The sequence below is a fragment of the Anopheles darlingi genome, chromosome 2 (assembly GCF_943734745.1).
Source record: "Anopheles darlingi chromosome 2, idAnoDarlMG_H_01, whole genome shotgun sequence".
NCBI lineage: Eukaryota > Metazoa > Arthropoda > Insecta > Diptera > Culicidae > Anopheles > Anopheles darlingi.
Genome location: NC_064874.1, coordinates 90,799,402 through 90,821,901, shown reverse-complemented (window position 1 = coordinate 90,821,901; position 22,500 = coordinate 90,799,402). Strand labels below are relative to the sequence as shown.

Below are 22,500 nucleotides of genomic sequence, written 5' to 3'. Positions count from 1 at the left end.
TCGAACGAAAGCATTGGACGACGGGCAGAGGGAAGCTTCACGAGAAGTGTCTCCCTTCGGGGTCCATCCTCCGTTAGTTCGAATGGTGTCACCAGCTCGAGCAGACGCAGCCGTGCCCAATTGTCGACGACCGGAGCTGAAACGCGGCGGCTTGTACGATTGTGTGGCAGCAAGGAAAAGCTTCATTCTACGAACGCAAGCTCCTCAGAGGATCTGCCCAATGGTAGTGCCGTTGAGCCACCGCGTCGGCCACGCCGTACACGCTACGTTTCGAAGGAGCAATGCCGTGAGGCGGCTCGGGATAGCAGCACCGGTCAAGCGCGCCTTTCAGGATCCTCTTCCCGGACGTATCGTAGCGAGCGGTCAAACGGCTCACCACGGACTTCGTCCTCCAGGCACGGTAGGTTGATAGTCAGCGAGTCTGACAGTCAGCCAGCGAACCAGTTTAAATTATTTAAATATCGTTTGATTTTAGGTCACGGATCCACCAATGGACGGGAAGATCATTCCAGCGTCAGTGGTTCGCACGTGCACCGCAGTTCGACGCGTTCGGCTAAGACGATCTCGGGTTCGGTCCATTCGTCAACAGCAGCACCGTCGCAGCCACCACTGTTGACCACCGCGACCACCACAACGTACGTATTGCAATCGTTTATCGTAGCGCCACCGCGGCGTAAGCGGAACCAGCAGCTTCAGCAGCACCCAACGAAGGTGGCCAAGGTTGTGCGGCGCCAATCGTCGCGAATATCACGCCACTCGCGCGACCAAAAGCTGCATCCTCGGGCACGCCACCGTCGCCACCGTAGGCTGCAGCAGTGCATCTGCTCCTAGTGGGAGCAGCTGCATAAAGGCGCCCGCTGCTCGCTAATGCCTTGCTGTGTGCTTGCTCGCGAGTGCGCTTTTGCCACGGTACCGGTGGCAAGCACGACCACCACCACAACCACCATCTCCATCTCCAACTCGCTCTGCTTCGGCCCCGCTCGCTACGGCTTTACTCATACGGACCGATCGTACCGGTGCCGGTGTGACTATCTGTCCTTATATGTTGGTGAAGTAACATCATCGGTGATCGGTGATATCGATCCGACTAGGTGAATCCGCATTTTGTCATACTTCCACCACAACCACGACCTTTCCATCGATTGCTTCTTTCCCAGTCCGTAACAAATGGGAATGGCAACACGCGGTTCCACCAGATAACAATCCGTCCGCGTACTGACCACTACTGACGCTCTAGCCATGGGACACGGGATCAGCTTACTGCCTCCTGCTTCCGAGGAGCACGCAGCTGAGCATTCCTGGAATATTCTAATACTTACAACTTACTTATCCGGCGCTATAACTATAGAACGGTACTGAACGGTTGCCTCTTTCGTCTTCCGGTTTATCCCATTCAATGTCGATACCATCGCTCCATCTCAATCTGAGCCTCCCTGAACCTCCGTTTAGACCTCAAAGACATTACGGGCTGGATCGTCGGCTTCTTTCATATGCGGGGTCGAATATCCTTTCTAGAATTCTTAATCGATTGATAATCGCACCATGGAATGCTGGTTTCAGAATTAACCCATTTAAACGACAAGCAGCAGGTCATTACTGATGATGATTTAACTGGAAGACGATAGTAAGGGCTGTCTCGTAACAGGCTTATCGCACTGGCCGAGTTTGACCCACTGGCGCCGCGTTGCACGTCCGCGTGCAAAGTGCAACCAACCATGCCTGTTCGTACCAGCATACCATGATCGAGCGGTTGTGCGATCCGGCGTTCCGTGCAAGGGACCGACACTGATAAGCAGCAATCGTCAATTGAGCGGAACGTACGCATCGCCTCCCGCGGATGCGCCTAGAGCCTAGGGCACGCGTTTCCGCAGTGATCCGTCGCGTGATCCGCGTGCGTTAGAGGTTTCGCGGTCATCGGTTTTACTGGGATTCTCTAGAAGCCGCACTATCAACACTAACCTTCCCGCGGTGCATTGACATCTGACGCTCCATCTAAGCACGTTGCCTGTATCGCCCGCCTAGATAAGGTTTGGAACGGCCAATTCGTACGCTTCACTTGACGACTTGTTCGTTTGTATTTCACGTCTTCGCGTCAACGAGCTACATAGGTTACTCAGATGTGTGAGATGCTGACAGTTTCCAGTGTTCACGCACAGGCCTACTACAATTAAATTATCTAAACTTTCCATCCATCATTAGCAAACGACCAAGATAGTCCCGGCAGTTCAGGTAGCACAGCGCAAATCTACTCGCCCTCGGGGGGGTTAAGATGCATATTGATTAATAGCTCAGAAATGTCTCGTGTCGGCATGGGGCACTAACTTGGTATTACTACTTCGGCTGGGAAGGTTGGAACCATCCGTGCAGACATTTTGGTACCGGGCCCGGTGTGGTAAACTCACAGCGACCGAGCTCCGTGAACGTTTTCGCATCGAGCACCAGCAGACCCGCACGGTTCTCCTCTTCCCGGCCCCATACCATGGCCGCCAGCACCACACCATCATCTTCGGACTGCGGATCCGGCCCGGGGACGAAGATGGGCTCGCTTGGGTAAACGTTCTCCTCGCACCAGGTCAGCCTGCTCTTGCTCATTACGTCGACCTTGATCAGCGTACCCGGGTTGCTGGCGTCCACGTCCGAGCTGATGGCGTAGAAGTAGCGATAGGGACGGCCCAGATGGCACTCGTAGTAGATGCGCGGTGTCTCGCATCCTAGATCGCACAGCAACTCCGGTTTGCAGAAGATTGTCCGGTTCGGCATGACGTACGCCGTTGCCTTGGTACCGGCGAGTCGTACCAGATTCTGTAGCACCAGCCCTGCCGTTTGGCGATCATCAGCGGGACACTCCTTCTCCGCACCGTTGGCCAAGTGTTGCCACATGTCGGTCCAGGAGGCATCGTCCACACTGACGCCCCTTGGCAGCTTGCTACTGCTGCTGGTGCTGCTGCTGCCGCCGGCTGATTTCTGTTTCTGCAATGGCAGCACGAAGCGCAGTGGCCGGCCACGGAACATCTTGGCGTAATCCGGATTGTTCTGCATATCGCGCATCGTCTCGACGTACATGCAGTTCAGCATGGCCGGATCCTTGTAGCAGCAGATGTCGAGCACAACGTGCCCATCCTGTTCGTACTGGTTGATGATGTGCAGATAGAAGAACGGATCGGTATGGTAGGTGTGCCGCAGCTCACCCGTATCGCGGTCCAGCAGATAGATGTAGGTCTGCTGGCTCTCGAACCACTTCAGTGCCGCGGCCATCGGTTTGTTGCGAATCTGGCTCACCACCATCGTCGGTACCGAGACGCTGAGCGGTTGCTCCACGATCACGTAAAAGTTCTCGGTGATGCCGAACGTGTGCATGTAACCGGGATGGAACTTCCAGCGAGCCGGTACCGAGGCTACGATGCGCGCATTCTCGAACATACCCTCGCCGTGCGGGAAGCAGATGATGGTGTACGCTGGGCCCGTCTTCGTCACCGAACAGCCCAGGTTATACACCGTACCATCGGACATAACATGCGGATGGGACGTATGGTTGACGATGCCAACGTAATCGGACACGTTCAGCTTGGCCTCGGTATCGAGCGTTTCCGGATCGATCCGGTGGATGATTGGGCTCTCGGTAAACGCAAAGAACTCATCGCCAAACGGGTAGATCGAGATCATTGCATTGTCCGAGTTGTTGGCACCGGGTTTATTAAAGATGGCCGCTACCCTACGATAGAAACCACAAGTCGCAAATCGTGCGATCAGTCGACTAGATAGCTGAATCTGTACAATCTGTACTCGCCACTTACTTCTGGAAGATCGTTTGACACGGATCCGGTACGGCACTCGTACCGAACTCGGTAACCACGATGCGCCGAGCGGCCGTGTTTTTCTTGTACGCGTCTGACTTCAGGAAGCGACACTGATACGTGACCTTGCCCTCGTTGATGTTGAACCTAGCGAACCGAAAGACGAAAGCATATTACTCCCTCTCAATAGCAAAGCCGTATAGCAAAAGGACGCACCGATGTAGCAAGGCGGAGCTATCGAACAGATGGTTAAACATCATGTCGCCAACCTTCAGACTGCCGGGACCATTACGAAGCAGGCTGCCATTGAGCCACTCGGGAACCGTACCTTTGACCGTGCCTTCGATCGGTTGCACAATCTCTTGCTCGCACGAACGCAACCACACGTTGACGTCACAGTTGGGGTACATGTTGTTGTTGTTGGGCGCTTCCTGCTGCTTCCGGTCAGCAGCAGCAGCAGCAGCCGCAGCAGGGTCCTTGTGCTCCAATTGACGTGCACGTGGCTCGGTGTTCGTGGCGTCGTCGTGCTCCAGCTCTCCGCACTCCGATTCCGCGTCGCTCGAAACACCGGAGATGCTTCCTTCCGTTTCCGTCTCTGCTTCTTGCTCCAGCTGTTAAAGAGAGACGATGAGTTGGATGATGGAAAGCATGATACATACAAAAGTTGTTAGCATCCTTGCAGTTGATGCACACAGCACAGCACACACACACACACACACACACACTTGGACACACACAGAGGGTCACCTGTGAAAACACTATCTGTTGGCTGGTCTCGCTGAGTGCATAAATCACGTTCGTGGATGTTGGAATTGGGTTCCAGGTGAACACGGGAGTGGCACGGCCACTGATCTCGAACTTGGTAGCCTCCGTCGGCACGGTAACCAGGGAACACTTCCGTGCCCGAGGCCCGGGACCGGTTGATCCATCGCGATCATCCGGAACGGTAAGCTGTGGTCCGGGACCCGTCTCTGACGAAGCTGTTTCCGGGGGAACGGGTGTAGCGGCCAAACTGCAGCTTCGCGTCGAGCAAGCGGACGAATGCGCCGAATGTGGCGTAAAGCGTCCATTAATCTGCAGGAAGCCCATGTTCAGCAGGATGTTCGCATCAAACGGACTCGGACACGGTGATTCACTGAAGTTGGTCTCTTCACAAAAATCCTCCACCGTAACATCCATGCTGCAGGCGGGAGATAGTACTTTCGGACAACGGGAGCTTCACAAAAACTTCCCACTCACAATAGCGGAATGATGGCTTCCAATGCCCGAGTTAGGCTTTTATATGCACCTCTAGCTGCCCGATCGAATCGGCACGCCAAGCGGATACCATATCCCCACGAGAGTTAACCACAAACTGGCTGGTTCCCTAGAGGCACGGTTACGGCTAATTCGGGCTCTGTACACTGGACATGGGACATGCGCCATCGAGACCGCCCTGAAGCCCACCAGAGGACGATGTCGCGAACGTTTTGTGGCTTCCTTCTTCTCGTTCTTTCCGCTCTTTCTCCATCCTTGCCGAGGTCGCACGCTTACCTGTATTAGGATCACGGTAGGTCCCGATTCTAGACACCACGCACAACGCACGCACAGCACCTTCCGAACATCCAAACTTGCTAGAGTGTGTAATCAAGCAAATCCGATAGAATCAAACCGACCAGACCAGACCCTATTGCATCACTGTGGTGAAGGTACTGGAATTGGGAACTCCCAATGGGATAGCTGCTGGGTCCGGTGTCACGTCACGAATGGCGACTATCCTCACTCGATACTATTAGTGTCGACCACACTACATTCATCATTCACCCTTCGTTTGTGGTAGAGCCCCAGTGAACTGTGATGCGTTCGCTAATTTACGGCAATCGTGCAGCCCCTAGTACGACCGGGAGGGAGGGTCCAGTTGCTTGTTTTGCCCTTGACCTTCGTGCGCGGACAATTGTGGTGATTTGTTGGAAGTGTAAAGTGTTCGTCATGTCATTTGAGTATCCTCCTGGACGAGACAGAGGGTTTTGATCCGATTAAGCATGATTAGAGCGCGAGGTCGTCCGAGTTCTAGTAGGCTGGGTTAGCTATCGCGCTAAATTTCGTGCTGCGTAGCTAGATCGTGTTACTAAGAACCGCATAACCGATTGGGTACTAGATGCGATAAATGGTGGTGGTTTTAGGTGATGACATTCATCTGACACATGCCCCAGTGCAGTAGCGGGCTATCATCAATTCATTGTGCACTAATGAGCTAATGCACTTTTGCTATCAGTGCTACTTTCACTCGCTAATCAGCCATGCAAAATACTGTTGCGCACGTTGCGCAGTTAGTCCCGGTGTTCCGATTGCTGCCGGAATCCGGCCGGAACTGCTCTGAACTGGTTCACTAGCCAATGGCGACATGGCCGTCCTACTAAATCACAGATGGCCAAAGGTGGTAGTAATAGTAGTAGTAATGCGATGTACTTTGCTGTTCAGTGCATGAACTAATCAGCTGTGTTTTCATCTAATGATCCATCCAGTAGATAATCCTTAACAGCGAGCGTCGGTGACGCTCTCCCTTCTGAACTTGTCTTCTGCCTCCCTCCTGCCTCCCTCCCTCCCTCTGCTGACGCCATTGTTACGATGCCCGCTAATACTGATAGACCGTTTCGTTTCGATTGCGTCGTTCTCTCTGATTGCAGGTCATCCAGAAAGCACTATCGATGATGAGTTCAACCGACGACGGGAGCGACAATCAGTCCGCGTGAGGGGAAGTCCAGGCATAGGAACGGTAACGGACTAACAGCGGCCACTGCTTCACTGCGTGGGGGCTAAACATTACGAAAATAGACTAGCCGAGTCCAGAATCGGGAGTGCGTGGAGCACAGAAATGCAAAACCACCACCCCCGGGGGGGGGGGAGTAAAAACCCGCGGTTGATAAGAGGTCGTGCAAAAGCAAATCATAGCCAACAGCAGTACCAGCATCAGCTCATGATGAGCGACAGCGAGAATGAGATTTGAGCGGAAATAGCGGAATCGGAATAGGACCGGCAACAAAAGAAAGAAAGAAAGAAAAACCCTGCCAGAATGTTCCACGTGGAAGTAATTACGACAAATGCGCGATGCGATGCAGCAGCAAGCAAGTGAAAGATTGTGACGCAGTACTTTTTTCGGGGTGGTTTTCGTTGTTTTATATATTTGCCTGAAAGATAGAAACCGACCTAGCGTGCAGTGAGCATGTACGTGGGACGTGTTGTGATCATATTGTAGGCCTCCTTCCCTTCGCTAAACGACGATTTTGGCGGTTAATAACGCATAATATTCTAGTTTTACACAGCCCGTAGCTCTAAGCGCTAAGGTATTCAATATTCCGGTACACCTTATCGATTATATTATTGTAGCGATACACACAGACACACACACACAGCACACCCCTGCCCTGACAGCATCCGACACATGCACTGTAACACACACACACACACACACACACACACACCGGACTATCGGGACTCCGGGTACTGTATAATCGAAATAAACTGTTCTCTAAACTCTATGAGCATCCGTCTGTAGATCACGTCTCGATGAACGCTCGCAGGGTGCGTATCTGTTCCTGCACCGACAGCTTCGAGGTGCCACCGACGACCGTGTACTGCTCGACACTGTTCTCATAGTTCCAGATACGGCTAATCGACTCGTCAAAGTGTGGACAGATCTCCTGCAGATCCTCCAACGTGAGCTTGTTGATCGGTATCTTTATCTTCTCCGAATGAGCAACGACCTCGCCCGAGATGTGATGCGCCTCCCGGAACGGGATGCCACGCCGGACCAAATAGTAAGCCTGCCGCCAGGAGGAGGGAATAGAAAAGCAGACGGGTTAAATCATGTTAAAGATAGTTTCATTATCGGATCGGATCATTATCGAAATATTATTACCATATCGGTGGCGAGCATCTCGTAACCGAGTGCACTAAGGCAGCGATCCTCATCGACGCGCATCGTCTGGATGACACCGGTGATCAGCGTGAGGCAGAGCTGCAGCTGATCGTACACTCCGAACATGGCACTCTTGTCACCCTGCAGATCCTTGTTGTAGGTCGACGGGAGACCCTTGAGGGTCATCAGGACACCACAGTGCTGCCCAAACACCGGCCCCGTCATACCGCGAATCAACTCCAAACTGTCCGGATTGCGCTTCTGCGGCATTAGGCTGCTCCCGGTCGTGTACTCCTCCGATAGCTCGATAAAGTTAAACTCCTTGGTCGAGTAGAGGATCAAATCCTCTGCCAACCGGCTCATGTGGACGGCCACGAGCGTGCACAGGAAATTAAACTCCACCACAAAGTCCCGATCACTGACGACGTTCATGCTGTTCTGCGACACATCGTCGAAACCCAGATCGACCGCCAGCTTGTGACGGTTTATGTTGAACGGATTACCGGCCAGCGCACCGCTCCCCAGCGGTAGCACATTCATACGCCGGCTAAACTCAGCGAACCGGGCAAAATCCTCCCGGAAGTAGAACGCATAGCTCAGCAGCCAGTGGCTGAAGCGTACCGGTTGGCCACGCTGCATGTGCGTGTAACCCGGCATCAGTACCTCGAGGTAACGTTCGGCGACCTCACAGCTAGCGCGCATCAGCTCCAGCAGCTGCTGCTGTAGATCACGAATGGCATCCCGCATCCACAGCTTCATGTCCACCACTACCTGCTCGTTGCGGCTACGCCCGGTATGCAGTTTGCCCGCGATCTGCGGACCAATGATCTCGCACAGCCGGCGTTCGTTTACCGTGTGTACGTCCTCATCTCGGGGCAGCAGCTTGATCGTACCCTTGCTCCACTCGGCCCTGCACGTCTCCAGCCCGTACACGATCACCTTATACTCGCTTTGCGTCAGCAGACCGGCTTCGGCCAAACACTTGGCGTACGCAATGCTTCCATCGATATCCTGCGCGTACAGCCGTTTGTCCACCGTCAGCGAGTTGTTCACCTTAGCCAGCACATGATCGGTCGTCTTCGTATAGCGGCCACCCCACAGCTTGAAGGTGGGTTGCTGCTGCTGCTGCGGCTGCTGTGGCTGCTGCTGCTGCTGCTGGTGATGGTTGTCCGCTGAAACCACCATCCCACTGCCGTTAACACTCTGATTGTTACTCATCCCTGCATACACACTCCGGAAACCCGATTCACTAGACTGTCCTAGATGGGATGAACGCGTGTCCTAGCAATGCAACGTGCGCGATTGTAAAACTTGGAAGACTGTCCTGCCCGGCTTTAAATAGCCAGCTTCTGGCCGAACCCGGCTTGGCCAAGCACTGGCCACGATTGGACATCGCGTCGATCGGTTACGACCGTCAGCGAAGGTCAAAACAAAGGTTATCAAAGCCGGCCAGTCAGCCAGTCAGCTAGCCAGTCCTCCAAACATCAGGTCCCCATGTCTGATGTTGCGTTGTATTGAGCACTGATAATCCGGGACTGGAACGTAATCATCAGTGACCCGTCGACGTCCACAGCTGGCGGCGGCCGTACTCTGTCGGGGGTAACTCACGCGCATACGCACAAGCCAGCCTGCTGCCAGCCAACCAGACAGCTCGCTTATCGCGTCGTCCTGTTTACTGCGCCAAAACGCTGCATGGCGTTGCCGAAAAGGTGGTACACGCGTGATCCGCGATAGAGCTCAGACCCTCTTGGGCTCTTCGCTGGTGTTTCTACTACAGTGCACCACAATGCAATCGGGCATTCCAAAAAACCATAGTTTACTTTGAAAAAAAAATCATAGATGGTGCATTCAATATCGAAAATCTAAATATTTTTTCATTTCAATTCTAATAAAAAGAAAACCTTTAAACGTAAGGCTCGTCCGTCCTTATATATGTTAAAAAAAAGAAAACCTTTTTAAAATTCCCTTTGGCTCAAAGGTGGACATAGAACCGTAGAACGTGACATCGATTGCTATATGATCTGAGCTCTGACTGTTCAATTGCCATCATAACACAGTCGCAAATTTCTTAAAGGCTGTATTTCAGAATGATAGCATTTCAGAATGCTATTTAAGAAATGGGTGATGCTATTGAGCTCCTCACAATAAGGTGTCTTTAGCATTCAATTGCTGTATGATGATGAAAGATTCTCCGTTCAAAACTGTAAAAAAATATCGTACCAAATACATGGGTAAATCTTGTTTTAACCATCTAGCTGAATTGCGCCCAATTGATCGACAGCTATTTATGAAATGGTTCAAACTAAAAACTCAAAACTAGAATTGAGGGCTACCGAAGCCCTGCGATCGCAGCTTTTGAGATAATGAGAGGGAAAGGGCGGCGTATTTCTGCTTTTAACTGTCAACACCGTCAACAGGAAACGCTTCAGATCACCGAATATGATTCGGCGCATTGATTTGCTGGCATCCATCGAAAACCGTGCGGTCTAGAGAAAAAAGCAGCGCAGCAAAGCGAGATCTACACGCCGATGGATGAGCAGACGGCGGGCGTGTAGATCGCTGTATACCGATGGGGAGCACTTGGCCAAACGCAGCTGCGTAAACGGTTTGCCAGGTTCCACGCCACCGCATGACCATGGTACGATCCGTGGCGTGTTTCGTGTTGCTGAGTCCTGCTGCTGAAGGTCTCTCTTGGCTGGCTAATACTAGGAATTGAGTCTGGCGTGTGTCACTGTCGTCTACCCTGGAAAACCACGTCGTCTGTTTCGCACATGATTTGTGCAGCTGGCCCCGATGTAGGTCCAAGCTATCCATGCTATCTGCGTCATGATGCTGCCTATTGCTGCCGTTCCGCGAATATCAAACTGAAATTATGAATGTGTTAAGCGACCACCAATCGCACAAGAATCTTTGTATAGGCAGCCACATCGCACAATGCACCACGGGGTGGTGCCACGATGCATGCATCTGCTCAAAATTTCGATGAAATTCTACCACTAAGACATGACAAGACGCACACGCTGCGGAGTTCGATTCTGCTCTCGGTTCCCGCAACGACGAGTGCGCCTATTTGCACAGGTGCAAAGGGAGTGTCATACCGGCGGGGTAATATTCGCGATTCGGTCGTTCCGTGACCTTAGCGAGGGACGGAGGGGCGGAGAACAGTGAACAGTGGTAGCAGCATCCACGACCCACTGGCAGCAGCAAGCTGACGTGTATGAAACCCAGAATTGGACTATAAAGGTGAACAACAGAGGGTGAGACAAATCACAAGCAACCGGCAATCTGCAACATGAAGGCGACACTCTTTTCCTTAACTCTGCTGGGTGCCGTGCTGGTAAGTGAATCCGTTCGATCTTCCCCTTGGCTAAGGGGAATCTCGCAACTCCCTCCCTTAATCGGTGCCATGTTTCTATTTGCAGTCGGTATGGGCCATCCCGCGCCCAGATTTGGGCATCAAGGGCACCGTACCGAGTGCGAACGACATCGGGACAGTGGCCATCACCTTGCTGAAGAACCGACTTGATCAATTGGATGACAAGTTCGTCAACCTTACCTCGGCGTACGGACGGATCGACAGCATGAATGCGGCCCTTCAGTCCATCGCCACAGCCGTCCTGACCAAAGGCGGACGCCTAGCGACAGCTCTGAATACACTCTCCAACAGTACCACTGGACCGGTGGCCACAGCGTTCGGTCTTGTGTACACTGAAATCGAAAGCTTCCAGCTTTTGGTGAATGGTAGTAGTCTAACGAACGAGACTACTATTTTGACCAACAATACCGCCCCCGATACAAGCATCATCGTCGATCTTGCCGATGCCTTCGGTGGAGTGAACATCACCTTGATTGCACTGAAAAACGCACTGATGGCTTTACAGACAAACGTACAGGCCGCTCAAACCGCGGCTGGCAATGCGGCAACCGTATCCAACGCTATTATCAAGAGCAAAATCCCCACGAAGAGCGTCACCGCGGTGACCGCTGAGGTGCGTAATCTATACGCCAGAATCCCGTCAGTGGGCGAAGTGATCGATTCGACGATCAGGCAGTTGAAGACGGCCGACGATTTCATCCTCGCAACCAAACTGGAAGGTGAACAAATCACCTCTGACTACGCCATGGACCTGCAAGCCTACCGGGATAACTTGGTGCAGGTGAAATCGGACATCTACACCGACTTGTCCACGGCTGCTGGTACTGGCCCGGTGACCCTGCTCACCAATATCTCTGCTTCACTTACACCGTTCTACGCCAATAGTACCATTGATGAGGCAATTAGCGGACTTAATGCTACGTTCAGCAGCCTTACGGGTACCATCTTTGACACGTACTTCACCACCTACAACACGTCACTGGCCAGCTTGGTAGTTGACATGGATACCAATTTTGCCACAATGCTGTGCGGCCCGCTCAGGGAATCCGTCCAGGTTCTGATCAACAATGGTGTGGATAGTGCCTTCTGCTTCGAGAAGTACTCGAACTTCCTGTTCAACATCATCGGAGAAACGCTCGACGACATCAATGTGTGCTTCCAGAACGAGCTGATCCGTTTGTTCCATCTGCAGGAAGTGCTTGGCAAAATCGGTAAACAGCTCTCGTTCAACGTGGAGGATATCTTGGACAACCTGAAGGTTTGCCTAGCACTTCCTTCAGCCGCCCAGCCCGGATGCTTCGATACGGTATGTTTGCTCTATGAGCCGGAAAAAAAATCTCCCCCACGCGATGAACTCACTTTCGTTGGTGTGCCATATTCTTTCTGGTTCTCTTGCAGATTGATGATTATTACACCGCCCTGGACACTCAAACTACCGCTTTGGTGGCTTCTACGAAGGATTTAGTTAATTACGAATCGGTTGCCAGCTCGAAGCGGTTGGGCGCTTGCGTCAAGATTGTCTTCCCGGCGAAGGCTGCTCTGGCTAACTTCTACTCCTCGGAGACAACGAAATGCTACAAACGCGTGTAACTTGAGGGCCAGTTAATGGGGGACACAACAAACGGTGAATGGTGATTGGGATAAAAGCAATAAAAGTTGAATGATATCGTGCTTACAAACGACTGGTATTCCGTGACAGGATTCCCCTCGTATCCTTTTTGCCCTTTTCTGTTCTCATCAGTTCGATTCTCGCGTGGGGATCGTTATACAACGCTCATAATAATGCATTGTATCTGCATCTCGTTCGCCATTTCTCACATACAATATATTATTACACACATTTTGCAAGCAGTTAAAAAGGCTTCATCATTTCTGAACAGTGCCAGAGACGTATGTGAGTACTGCCACTACACTGTTTTTCATCATGATAGCCACACCCTGTTTTCGCTCGAATAAGGGCGCCTCGTACCCTGGAACAACGTTTTCATCTTTAGAAGATGTATGTAACTTGAATTTTTAAATTATAGTGTTGAGTGTGGTTGGAGAGCCAGAAATCCAAAATGAGGTGTTTCATAACGATAGCTTCACTAATTTTTTTATGTACTTTGTACCGCTACTTTTTACAGGTTTTATCTAGCAAGTAACAACATAACTGTCTGGCGCAGCGCCTTATATTTGATACCACTACCGTGGCCTGATGGATTAAGGAAATAAAAGTACCCCAGTAGACGATGATGATTAAATTAGAGTAATAATTTTGAATTCATCGAAGTATGCTTTGGAGCTGAAAGGTTTTTATCCAATGTTTTGAAATAATATCAAATCAAGTAAGCTATGAAGTGGACAGCCAGTACAACAAAAAGTTTCAATTTGTCATAAAAGGACAGAACAATTTGCCACAAAAGGACAGAAGACGAATCCATAGCGCCAAGAATGGGCGGAATCGGCTAATCCGTTCTCAAGTTATGGGCGTTCGAAAGTACGCAACTTTTATTTGTATATGCCATACGGTATCTGAAAAACCAGCGAAACATTCATCTGAAGGAATGTCATGAAACACTGCGCAAATTTCATTATGAGTAAATTAAAGCATCTGAATCTTCGAGATGAAGTCGTGTTTCATCACTTTTAACTTTCTAAAATTCTAAAAACTAAACCAAAAACGTGGCGCACTTTTTGCATTCATAACTCAGACTGTTACAATCATTGTTCCATTTGATTCATTTCATTGCATTTCATTTGATTCATTTGATTACAGCACGAGTTAGAAAAAAGTATAAAGCTAATATATAGGTTTTATATAATCCAGCTTCTTCAATCTTGAATCACACACAGACACATACATGAACCGCAACCATGTTTATCACTTAGCGAAGAACACATATAAATCATTATAGACTCAAAATCATTTACACCTCACTTATAACCTCCATGCTCTATGTAATCCTCTCGCTCATAGATCGTATCAAAGAATGCTGGCTAGATCGGTCAATCGCTATCGATGGCCCATTCCTAAATCTGGTGTCATATCTGGTGAGCCGAACGAAAGATGTCGCCATCAACGTGACAAAGGTGGTATCTTGCGGAAGATTGCGTTATCTTGGTTGCTCAAATGTGGCACCAACCGGTGTTGTAACATCGATTGGATTGCAACAGACCATCAACCGAAAGCATAGCCGCTTGCTGCATTTTGTTAGTTTTTCCCCTTTTCCTGGTGCAATCGGGTACCAACCGGGGTTGTTGATGTAGTTGGCCTGGCCCTTGCTGGCCCTTCGATAGATGCCTGTGGGACAATAAGCTTATAAACGACCACCACCCACGGTTCACCGGTGACAGTTTCACGGGGTGTTTAGTATAGTTGTCGCTTCCTCCACAAGTGATTCACATGATGGGTAAATGCTTCACAACGGCCATCTTGGCCACCGTCGTCCTGCTCGGTTTGCTGCGGGTAAGGCTTCAGTGTGCTTCACAGCGTCGCCATTGTGCCAGTTCGTAATGGTGTTTCACGTTTATAGGGCAGCACAGCGATGCCAAAGCCGGATTTTGGTATCCGTGGAATCGTGGCCCCGGGCCGGAATGGGGTGATCAGAGCGGCTCGGCGTGTCATCAACAGCCTGGACAATCTGGCTGAAACATCTACCTCAGAGAACCTAGAGTCGGGCTACCAGCTGCTCATCGATGTGCGCAACGATATCCTCTCGATCGGTTCGAGCTTCCAGGGCTCCGGTCTTACCCTGTTGAATAGCATCATAAGTCTCGCCAACAGTAATGGACAGGTATCGAATGGGTTCACACAGGTGTACAATGCCATCGGTGCGCTAGATCTACTAGTGAAGAGTGGACTGAACACCAAACTGCGGCGTTTGGTGGAAAACGGTGTGCCGTACATCGCGCAGCAGTTCCGCAACTCGTTTGCTGAGCTGCGCAAGGTACTCCGGGAGCTACGCAACGATCTGCAGAAGCTGCAGAGCGAGGTAGAGGCGGCTGCCGCAGAACACAACGATTCCGGTGCAATCCCCTCAAACATTGTGCGGCGCCATGTGCTAACCAAGACGCAGAACGACGTCCGAAACGACGTTACCAACATCCATTCGGCGACATCGGCCGTACGCTTCGTGGTGCAGAACACGCTGACCCAGCTGCACGAGGCGGACGAGTTCCTGCAGGACATCGTGCGAAAGGCAAAGCGTGAGTTCACCGAGTACGAGGAACATGATTTGAAACATTTCGAGAACCACGTCGAACAGCTCGCGCAGAGCACGTTGAGCCATATATCCGAAGAATACGGGGAGCTCGCCACCTCGGAGCTGAGCGCCTACAACCAGTTGCTGCCGCGGTTGCGACCAATCACGGGTTTCTCCGATGCGGCCCCATCGTTTGATAGTCTGTTGGACTCATACAGCCCCGCTATCGTGTCGACAACGCAGTCCTATTACAATGTCACTCTCACATTCTACATCGGCAATGCCCTCAATGTGGAGGAAGGAGTAGAAGGCTTCTTCAAGGACAACCTGTGCAAACTGATTAGGGAAACGATTCGCGTCCTGATCGGTTCCAAGTCGAGCGACTTCTGCTTCTCCAGGATCAGCCCGCGGGTGTTCAAGCTGTTCGATCAGTACTACTACTCGGCAAGCCAATGCTTCCGTTCGGAGAAGGCTCGTATCCGCACCCTGCTCAAGATCGTCGAGATACTGGCAGAGTCGCTGCTCTTCAACCTCGAGGACTTGGTCGAAAACTTAACCGTCTGTGCCGAGATGTGCACGGACGCTGACGTGTGTCTGCGAAGGGTACGAATCCGTTCCACCCCGGGACGACGTAACCAAGCCAAGCGATCCTTATTGAACTTCGTTTTCTTCCTTTCTTTCTTCTTTTCATCGCAGCAAGCTGGTTTTTACGATGAGCTCGGGGGACTGTTGCTGCAGGGGTACGACATTATTAGGCATCTGGTCGAACACGAGTTGGCCGCCAGCATTCAGCGGCTAACAGCTTGTGTTCAGGCCACACGTTTCACTACGCTTCACGATATTCATGAGATCAGCCATCAGCTGCGAAGCTGCGATAAACATGGCCACATGCACGGTAGCCACGAATCACACAGCAACGAAGACTCCGAGGAATCTGGGAATGCATCAGGCCATGAGTCCAACCATGAATCCAGCCATGAATCTAGCAATGGTTCCCATGAATCTGGTGAGGAAGTCGAAGGAAGTACCTAGATTCGAAGGGGGCGTTCAAGGGGGTAAGTGGGCAGCGTTTCCCCCCACGGTTTGCACGTTTTGTTAAATACAGCCCGGTTTCAACATAATAGTCCATGAGTCGTTTGATTTCGGATTCTTTTTTCCATCATTTCCACTGTATGGTCCTCGTGAAGCTGACGAATATTTGGTCTGTATATCCGTCGATCCACCATGACTGTTCCACAGAAGGCGGTATCGCCATCACGACAGCCTACTACTGCATTTGAGGTGTCAAACGGACTAGTCGAGCGCATTTCATGTCCTTCATGTCTCCACGGGTTCATTGCCTGAGGAAGGGAAGCTTAAACAAAAGACCGGTACCCGTATTCGTCAATCTCGCCGAAACGGATCACTTCGTGCAAGATAAAACCACTTGTTTTTGGCCAACGGTTTCAATCCACACGCTCCACTGGCAACTCTGTGCAAACCGCCGCGCAAGTCAGCTGCGGTTCAACTGTTCAAACACGACTGACGGCAACAAGAAACGGCAAGTGGCGGATGGTAAGGAAGCTTTGGGACGGACAAACTTCTATTGCGTGTTCCCTACACAGTGCATCGTGAAACGGTGCTAAACGGTTGTTTCTACTATCGATTTTGGAAGAAAATGAAGAATCCCATTTACGGTTGTTGTTATTGTTGGGTGGTGACCATCCTGGCCCTAGGCTATCTTCAGGTAAGTAACCAGTTCCTGGGGGCTCACAATCGACTAATCGTCTTACGTCACATTCGGATGGGTGGGGAGAGCAGGGTATACAGGGAAGTCCGAGACCAGACTTTGGTATTGACGGGGCCATCAACGGAGCGGTACGGGTAATTGCGATCGCTGGTCAGACCAATGTTACTTTCGAAGACATCAAGCCCGATAACATTACCCTAACTACAAACTACACCCGACTGTATACGCTACGAACGGCGCTCAGCACGATCGCTACACGGATCGCGACCGATGGACAATCGGTGACGACGGCGTTGGAGACGCTCGCCAACAGCACAGGATCGTTGCCGATCGTATTCAATGATACTCTTACAGCCGTCACGGCGCTGCAAACGCAACTTTTGAGCGGTCTAGCACCACAGCGTACCACGATCCAAAATGCCGTCGGTCCGGCTATCAATCTAATGTTGACCGATGCCGGTAAACGGCTCCAGGGTACGCTGACCCGTCTCAACAACCAGCTAGGAAGCCTCAATGCAAGCATCACCACCGCAGTACTCGTGAGCGGTTCGTCGACGATTGCACCCGAAGTCATCCGGCACTATGTTACGCCAGTTCAAATGGCCGCATTCAAGCGCACCCTACATGAATTCCAAACCGATCTGCCGCTTTTTGACCACATTATCACGCTGACACTCAAGCATCTGCAGATGGCAGATACCTATCTGTCGAGCTACATGACCCAGGCGATGATGGCTGCCAATGATGCACTAGGACACTACGCCGCCTTCAAGTTGAACGTCGAGCCGCTGACCATGCCGGTAGAGAATTACATCTTCAACGAACTTACCAAGTACAGGTACGACGAGCTGCCGGATATTTACTACCTCTCGGATCTCCAGGCTGACACCTATATGAAAGCTGTGTTGGATCAATTCGACATCGCCTACGATGACGTAAGAATTAGTGATTTGTCGTTAAACTTTACGGAAAGCTTTACCGACTACCTAAAGAAGGTGGTGGTACTCGACGACTATCTCGATCGGTTCTTCGACAGTCAACTGTGCGAACCGGTGCGCGCGGTACTGCAGGTACTGATCGCTTCCGGTCCATGGGCCGAGTACTGTTTCCACAAATACTGGCCAAAGCTCGACGTGCTGCTTCAGAACGCGGTGGACGACTACACCAAGTGCTACCAGATTGAAGAGATTCGGTTGGAGCGCATTTTCGCGATCGTTCCCCGGCTCGTCGATCAGCTGGTCTACGACTTTCAGTACTGGGCAGACCATACGGCGACATGCTACGATCTATATTTGACATATGCCGATTGCTTCAAAAGTGTAAGTAATCGATCTGATCACCTTTTGCGTTTACGTTGTAATGTTCCCTCCCATTCCCATGCTTCAGATTGGACCAGCCTACAAAGAGCTCGCTCTTCTAGCGGTGGCAAAACAGCAGGATTTGCTTGATCTGACCATACTCGAAACGACGGCTAGTTACAATCGCATTGGCGCTTGCTTTGCCACTGCCAAGTACGACCTGGTGCTGTCCGCCGAGAAAATCGTATCCGCTGTCGCCAAATGCGAAACGAGTGGGCCCAATGTCTAGTACAATCGGCGACAAGCCATGCTCCGAGCCGTCCAATAATAACGATGTCAATAAAGTGAAAAGCTGGAAGCAGCAATTTAGTAGCTGTTAGTGAATTTCTTTCACGAACGATCTCTGGCACGTGGACGGCTTCAGTCGTCGGACCGCGTGCAGTCCAGGCATGACCTGTGCGTGGTATTGCATTTGTGAAATGATGGCGGGTTGGCCCGGGGGAAGGGTGAACAAAGAAGAAGTAGAGGTAGGGATCCAGTGCTGCATCACCTTTCCCCACGTTGTCTGTATTCCATCTGTGTGTACAGCTGCGTTTCTTTCCGCCGAACCGTCTCTGTGGTGCCAGACACCAGCAAGCGGTGTTCCACGAGGCAAGCCAGTGTCCTTGAGAGGATAGCATCCAAGGTTATATCCTCGATGCTTGCATTTCTCGGAAAGAGAAGAATCTTTTTTCTGTATTCGGATATAGTAATACATTTTGCAGTTGAACGAAGGTGAGGAGAAAGAGACGAATACCTCTGCCCTGGTCAAGAGGTCGTCAGTCAGAAGAGAAGGTACAATGCGTGCAATTCGTCATATTACAAGTTAAAGACCCATTTCAATAAATAAATGATAAATTCAGTGCAATTGGCCGATTCATCCGATGAGCTGCTCATAATATCCCCCCGGGCGACACGTCTCGTTGAGTTAAACAAGACTCGGGGCGTGGCCAAAGGCACTACGAGTTGCCAAATAGCTTAGAACTGAAGCGAAAACATCTGCCAATCTGTACCTATCTGTGTTGGCACATTGGCCAGGGCCAGAGCCCCACATCGCTCGTCTTCCTGTTATGTACACAGATGCAAGTTAGCGCAACAGCTGCCTGCCACGACGATCGCCCACGAAGTCTCCCCTATTCAGTTCTCGCTCGTCTGAAACCACGGCGCACAGTGTTCGAGACCAATTTGGTCGCTTTTCGGTCAAAGTTGTAATAAACCGTTTGAAGCCCGCGAAGCTAATTATCCTCCTCGAGAGATCCAGAACCATGAAGCACGCGACTAGGAGCGGCCAGGGGGCGATAGCCTTGCTGCTGGTGGTGCTGGGAACTCTGCTGCAGGTAAGAGGACGGCAATGGGAATGGGAGAGAGCAACCAATAATGATCCGCTCATCCGACAGGGTACAGCAGCCGAGCCAAACCCAGACCTCGGTATCAATTTAAGGATCCCAGCAACGTCGACTATAGCGACGGCAGCTAAGGACATGAAGACAACCTTTGATGATCTCGATGCGTACAACACCCCGCTTGTGAACGACTATCCGGCGATGGTCAAAATAAAAACGGGCATCACCAATATTACCATCGGTATCGCCGCCGGCGGTATGGCACTGGCCGATCAAGTACTTTATCTTACCCAGAACAACTCAAACAACGTAAACGCTGCGTTCGCACCGGTTTTCGCGAGCATCGTATCATTTCGTAATCTGTTGCAAACTGGACTTACCGTACCGATGGCCGCAATCTCTTCGCAGAGCAATATCACGCGGGACAAGCTGAACATCAACTTCAGGGATTTAGTTACACGGCTCAATACGCTGAATTCTACGATGGAAGCTCTGAGAGCGGGGCTAGCAGCTGCCCGCACTGCATCTGTAACCTCGCCGCCCCTAAACACAAACCTTCTTAACAAATTCGTCTTTCCCTATCATTACACCGATGTGAAGGATGCGTTGTTGGCGATTAAAGCGACCATTGGGTCCACAACGAACATTGCCAGGGAGCTGATAGATAACATCAAGGATGCCGACGATTTCATCACTACCGCCAGTGATGCAGCGCTGAGCGAAATGGACACTGTGACTCTTACTGATCAGTCGTTTGAAGGAGAATTGATCAATATCGGGGCCAGCATCAATGTGGCGGTAACGGACATGGTGGATCAGTTGTACATCCCGCAAACCGAAATTCTAACCACGAGCAAGAGCATGCTGGAGAGCATCAGCACCTACAACTCGAGCTTCAAACCTACGCTCATAACGCTTAACACGACACTGAACAACGCGTATAATTTCGAAGGACTGTTTACGAACTACACCGTCACGTTGAATAGATCAATTGCGTCCACCGCCTCGATTGATAACCTATTCAAACAAGAATTTTGCCCCGTGATCTTGGCCCAGATCCGTTCGCTGCTCGCTTCCGGTCCTTATGCTACCTTTTGCTATAAAAAGTATTCCGACCTTTTGACAAACCAGTTCTCGATTACCTCGTACGACCAAGTCGAGTGTAAGGACATTGAGCAAACGCGCCTGTACACGCTACAGCAGATGACGGATCTGATCGTACGGATGATTATCTACGATGTGGAAAATCTAACGGAAGCGGTCAGTGTCTGCCTAAAGCTGTCGGACGGTTCTCATTGCGTCACTGCGGTACGTACAATTGCAACCAATTATTCCACTCCTCGGAACCAGAGCTAAGAGACGGTCCATTGTATCTTTGCAGATGGGCACACACTACCAAACGCTCACTTCGACGGTCCAGGGCAAGTTGGCCTACCTCCAGGAATACACCATGCAGGAAACCGGATTCACTCTGCAGCGCCTTAGCTTGTGCGTTACAGCAGCCAAGTTCGCGCAGGTCATTGCGGTCGAGGGCTTGAGGGTAGACATGGCGAGCTGTGACATTAGCGGAGCCAACGCTGTGTAGTAAACGAGTTGCGTTCTTCGATAAATAAAAGAGGTTTCCGCCTCCTATGAAAAGAACTCGGGTTCTCTGTCCAGTTGAAAGCGCGCTCTTCCCGATACTGATCGCATGCACCAACTTAGTTGCCTAGTAACCGAGTTCCCTTTTACGAGCTGCCATGCGTCTCCATCATGCAGTTGTTTCTTTTTGTTTCTTGGCGATGCTGAATAGATGCAAGGTTTAGGCTTTTTGTTTTACTCTTCATTATTTATTTTCATAACTTCGTATTTTTTCCTGTTTGTTTCTGCTCCACGATTCAAATAATTCATTTATCCCTCATATATCTGCCCCTTATGCACCCATCCTCTTGCCCTCTCCTTTAGAATGTCAAGCTTCACCCGTTCGTCTGTTGTGAAATCAACGGCAAGCGAAACAAGCAAAACAAATATTTGCGTAACGGAAACGACCACGTTGCAATAACGTATCAGCCTTTGGCCAGAATCCAACGGAGGAAGTCGCTTACAAAACAGTGTCATAACTAAATCAGCATAGGCTGAGACGCTTTGTATGAAACGATAGTGCTTGTATCCACCGGCCAGTTAAAGCAACAACAAAAGAATCGATCAACATCATTCTAATTAGAAATATATTAACCACATCCCACATACTACCCTACCTCTGCCGGCGAGTGCAGGACACGAAAGAGAATACTTTTGCAATTTACTATAAATGGAATCACAAGAAGCTTGAGTCTGCAGATTAAAAGAAAAAAGATACGGAACAGTCGTAGCAGTCATGGCGTTTCAGTGTGCTGCAATCCCACACGAACCAGCTATCGAACTGTTTCGGTAGCTTTGCTCAGACACTTCTACCTGCCCGAAATTAAACGGTTGACGTTTCGCGCTACTCTACCGCTGTCGCTGCCACCGCTTTGCATTTGGTTCGTATCCGAGGTACACCGATTTGAATACCCCTTCAGTGCCTCGGTTTTACGATTGTTCCGGATGCTGTGATGGTTGCCTGGGTTTCCACTATATACAATAAACGGTATCATTGGTTTTTGTGTTTCTAGACATTGAATGTTGTATGCATCTTTCCTCTTCACGTGAGCGATACCGTGGAACTAGGATAGACCGGACTGCTTGTTTCTGTTTCTGAACTCATCCTCATCCACCGCCATTTGCCGAACCTGATTTAGATTTCTTTGACTGACAACAGCGTGGAACCATGTCATCGATATGCTTGCCTAGTGTGACACTGCACACCATTACCATCACC

General features: G+C 50.7%; 6 protein-coding genes across 13 annotated transcripts in view; 3 read left to right on the top strand and 3 right to left on the bottom strand.

Annotated features, from left to right (window-relative positions):
* Positions 1-6,602, top strand: part of LOC125949083 (mucin-19) — a 48,078-nt gene extending 41,476 nt beyond the window's left edge. For all 6 annotated transcript variants that reach the window (XM_049675777.1, XM_049675779.1, XM_049675778.1 and 3 more), the window contains 3 exons: positions 1-400; positions 476-635; positions 6,461-6,602. The exon at positions 1-400 is cut by the window's left edge and continues 14 nt beyond it. In XM_049675777.1, the coding sequence (XP_049531734.1) occupies positions 1-400; positions 476-635; positions 6,461-6,485 (585 nt within the window). In that variant the 3' untranslated portion in view covers positions 6,486-6,602. The remainder of the gene's footprint in view (positions 401-475; positions 636-6,460) is intronic.
* On the bottom strand, positions 2,087-5,266 carry LOC125949086 (carotenoid isomerooxygenase). The gene is made up of 4 exons (XM_049675783.1): positions 4,542-5,266; positions 4,011-4,405; positions 3,795-3,941; positions 2,087-3,712 (listed from the first exon to the last, which is right to left on the bottom strand). Exons 1-4 carry the CDS (start codon positions 4,971-4,973, stop codon positions 2,332-2,334), a joined length of 2,355 nt encoding a protein of 784 aa, XP_049531740.1. The 5' UTR covers positions 4,974-5,266; the 3' UTR covers positions 2,087-2,331.
* Positions 6,603-7,250: 648 nt separating the features above from the next.
* On the bottom strand, positions 7,251-9,014 carry LOC125949090 (argininosuccinate lyase). The gene is made up of 2 exons (XM_049675786.1): positions 7,693-9,014; positions 7,251-7,597 (listed from the first exon to the last, which is right to left on the bottom strand). Exons 1-2 carry the CDS (start codon positions 8,908-8,910, stop codon positions 7,331-7,333), a joined length of 1,485 nt encoding a protein of 494 aa, XP_049531743.1. The 5' UTR covers positions 8,911-9,014; the 3' UTR covers positions 7,251-7,330.
* Positions 9,015-10,865: 1,851 nt separating this feature from the next.
* LOC125951678 (uncharacterized) lies at positions 10,866-12,757 on the top strand. The gene is made up of 3 exons (XM_049680649.1): positions 10,866-11,029; positions 11,115-12,374; positions 12,467-12,757. The coding sequence occupies exons 1-3, from the start codon at positions 10,985-10,987 to the stop codon at positions 12,656-12,658; spliced, it is 1,497 nt and encodes a 498-aa protein (XP_049536606.1). The 5' UTR covers positions 10,866-10,984; the 3' UTR covers positions 12,659-12,757.
* A 6,710-nt stretch (positions 12,758-19,467) lies between these two features.
* On the top strand, positions 19,468-21,296 carry LOC125949696 (uncharacterized). The gene is made up of 3 exons (XM_049676982.1): positions 19,468-19,655; positions 19,716-20,969; positions 21,043-21,296. The coding sequence occupies exons 1-3, from the start codon at positions 19,584-19,586 to the stop codon at positions 21,244-21,246; spliced, it is 1,530 nt and encodes a 509-aa protein (XP_049532939.1). The 5' UTR covers positions 19,468-19,583; the 3' UTR covers positions 21,247-21,296.
* Positions 21,296-22,500, bottom strand: part of LOC125949695 (NPC intracellular cholesterol transporter 1) — a 27,490-nt gene continuing 26,285 nt past the window's right edge. For all 3 annotated transcript variants that reach the window (XM_049676976.1, XM_049676977.1, XM_049676979.1), the window contains one exon: positions 21,296-22,500. This exon is cut by the window's right edge and continues 2,081 nt beyond it. The gene's annotated coding sequence lies outside the window, so the exon portion shown is untranslated.

Bases quoted from the DNA above. Each gene is read 5' to 3' on its own strand.
- LOC125949086 (XM_049675783.1), bottom strand. From the start codon at position 4,973: ATGGATGTTACGGTGGAGGATTTTTGTGAAGAGACCAACTTCAGTGAA. The intron at 4,406-4,541 runs GTGACCCTCTGT...TCTCTTTAACAG, and splicing joins AACAGATAGTGTTTTCACAG to CTGGAGCAAGAAGCAGAGAC. The intron at 3,942-4,010 runs GTGCGTCCTTTT...TCGGTTCGCTAG, and splicing joins AGCTCCGCCTTGCTACATCG to GTTCAACATCAACGAGGGCA.
- LOC125949090 (XM_049675786.1), bottom strand. From the start codon at position 8,910: ATGAGTAACAATCAGAGTGTTAACGGCAGTGGGATGGTGGTTTCAGCG. The intron at 7,598-7,692 runs GTAATAATATTT...TCCTGGCGGCAG, and splicing joins AGATGCTCGCCACCGATATG to GCTTACTATTTGGTCCGGCG.
- LOC125951678 (XM_049680649.1), top strand. From the start codon at position 10,985: ATGAAGGCGACACTCTTTTCCTTAACTCTGCTGGGTGCCGTGCTG. The intron at 11,030-11,114 runs GTAAGTGAATCC...TTCTATTTGCAG, and splicing joins CTCTGCTGGGTGCCGTGCTG to TCGGTATGGGCCATCCCGCG. The intron at 12,375-12,466 runs GTATGTTTGCTC...GTTCTCTTGCAG, and splicing joins AGCCCGGATGCTTCGATACG to ATTGATGATTATTACACCGC.
- LOC125949696 (XM_049676982.1), top strand. From the start codon at position 19,584: ATGAAGCACGCGACTAGGAGCGGCCAGGGGGCGATAGCCTTGCTGCTG. The intron at 19,656-19,715 runs GTAAGAGGACGG...CTCATCCGACAG, and splicing joins TGCTGGGAACTCTGCTGCAG to GGTACAGCAGCCGAGCCAAA. The intron at 20,970-21,042 runs GTACGTACAATT...GTATCTTTGCAG, and splicing joins GTTCTCATTGCGTCACTGCG to ATGGGCACACACTACCAAAC.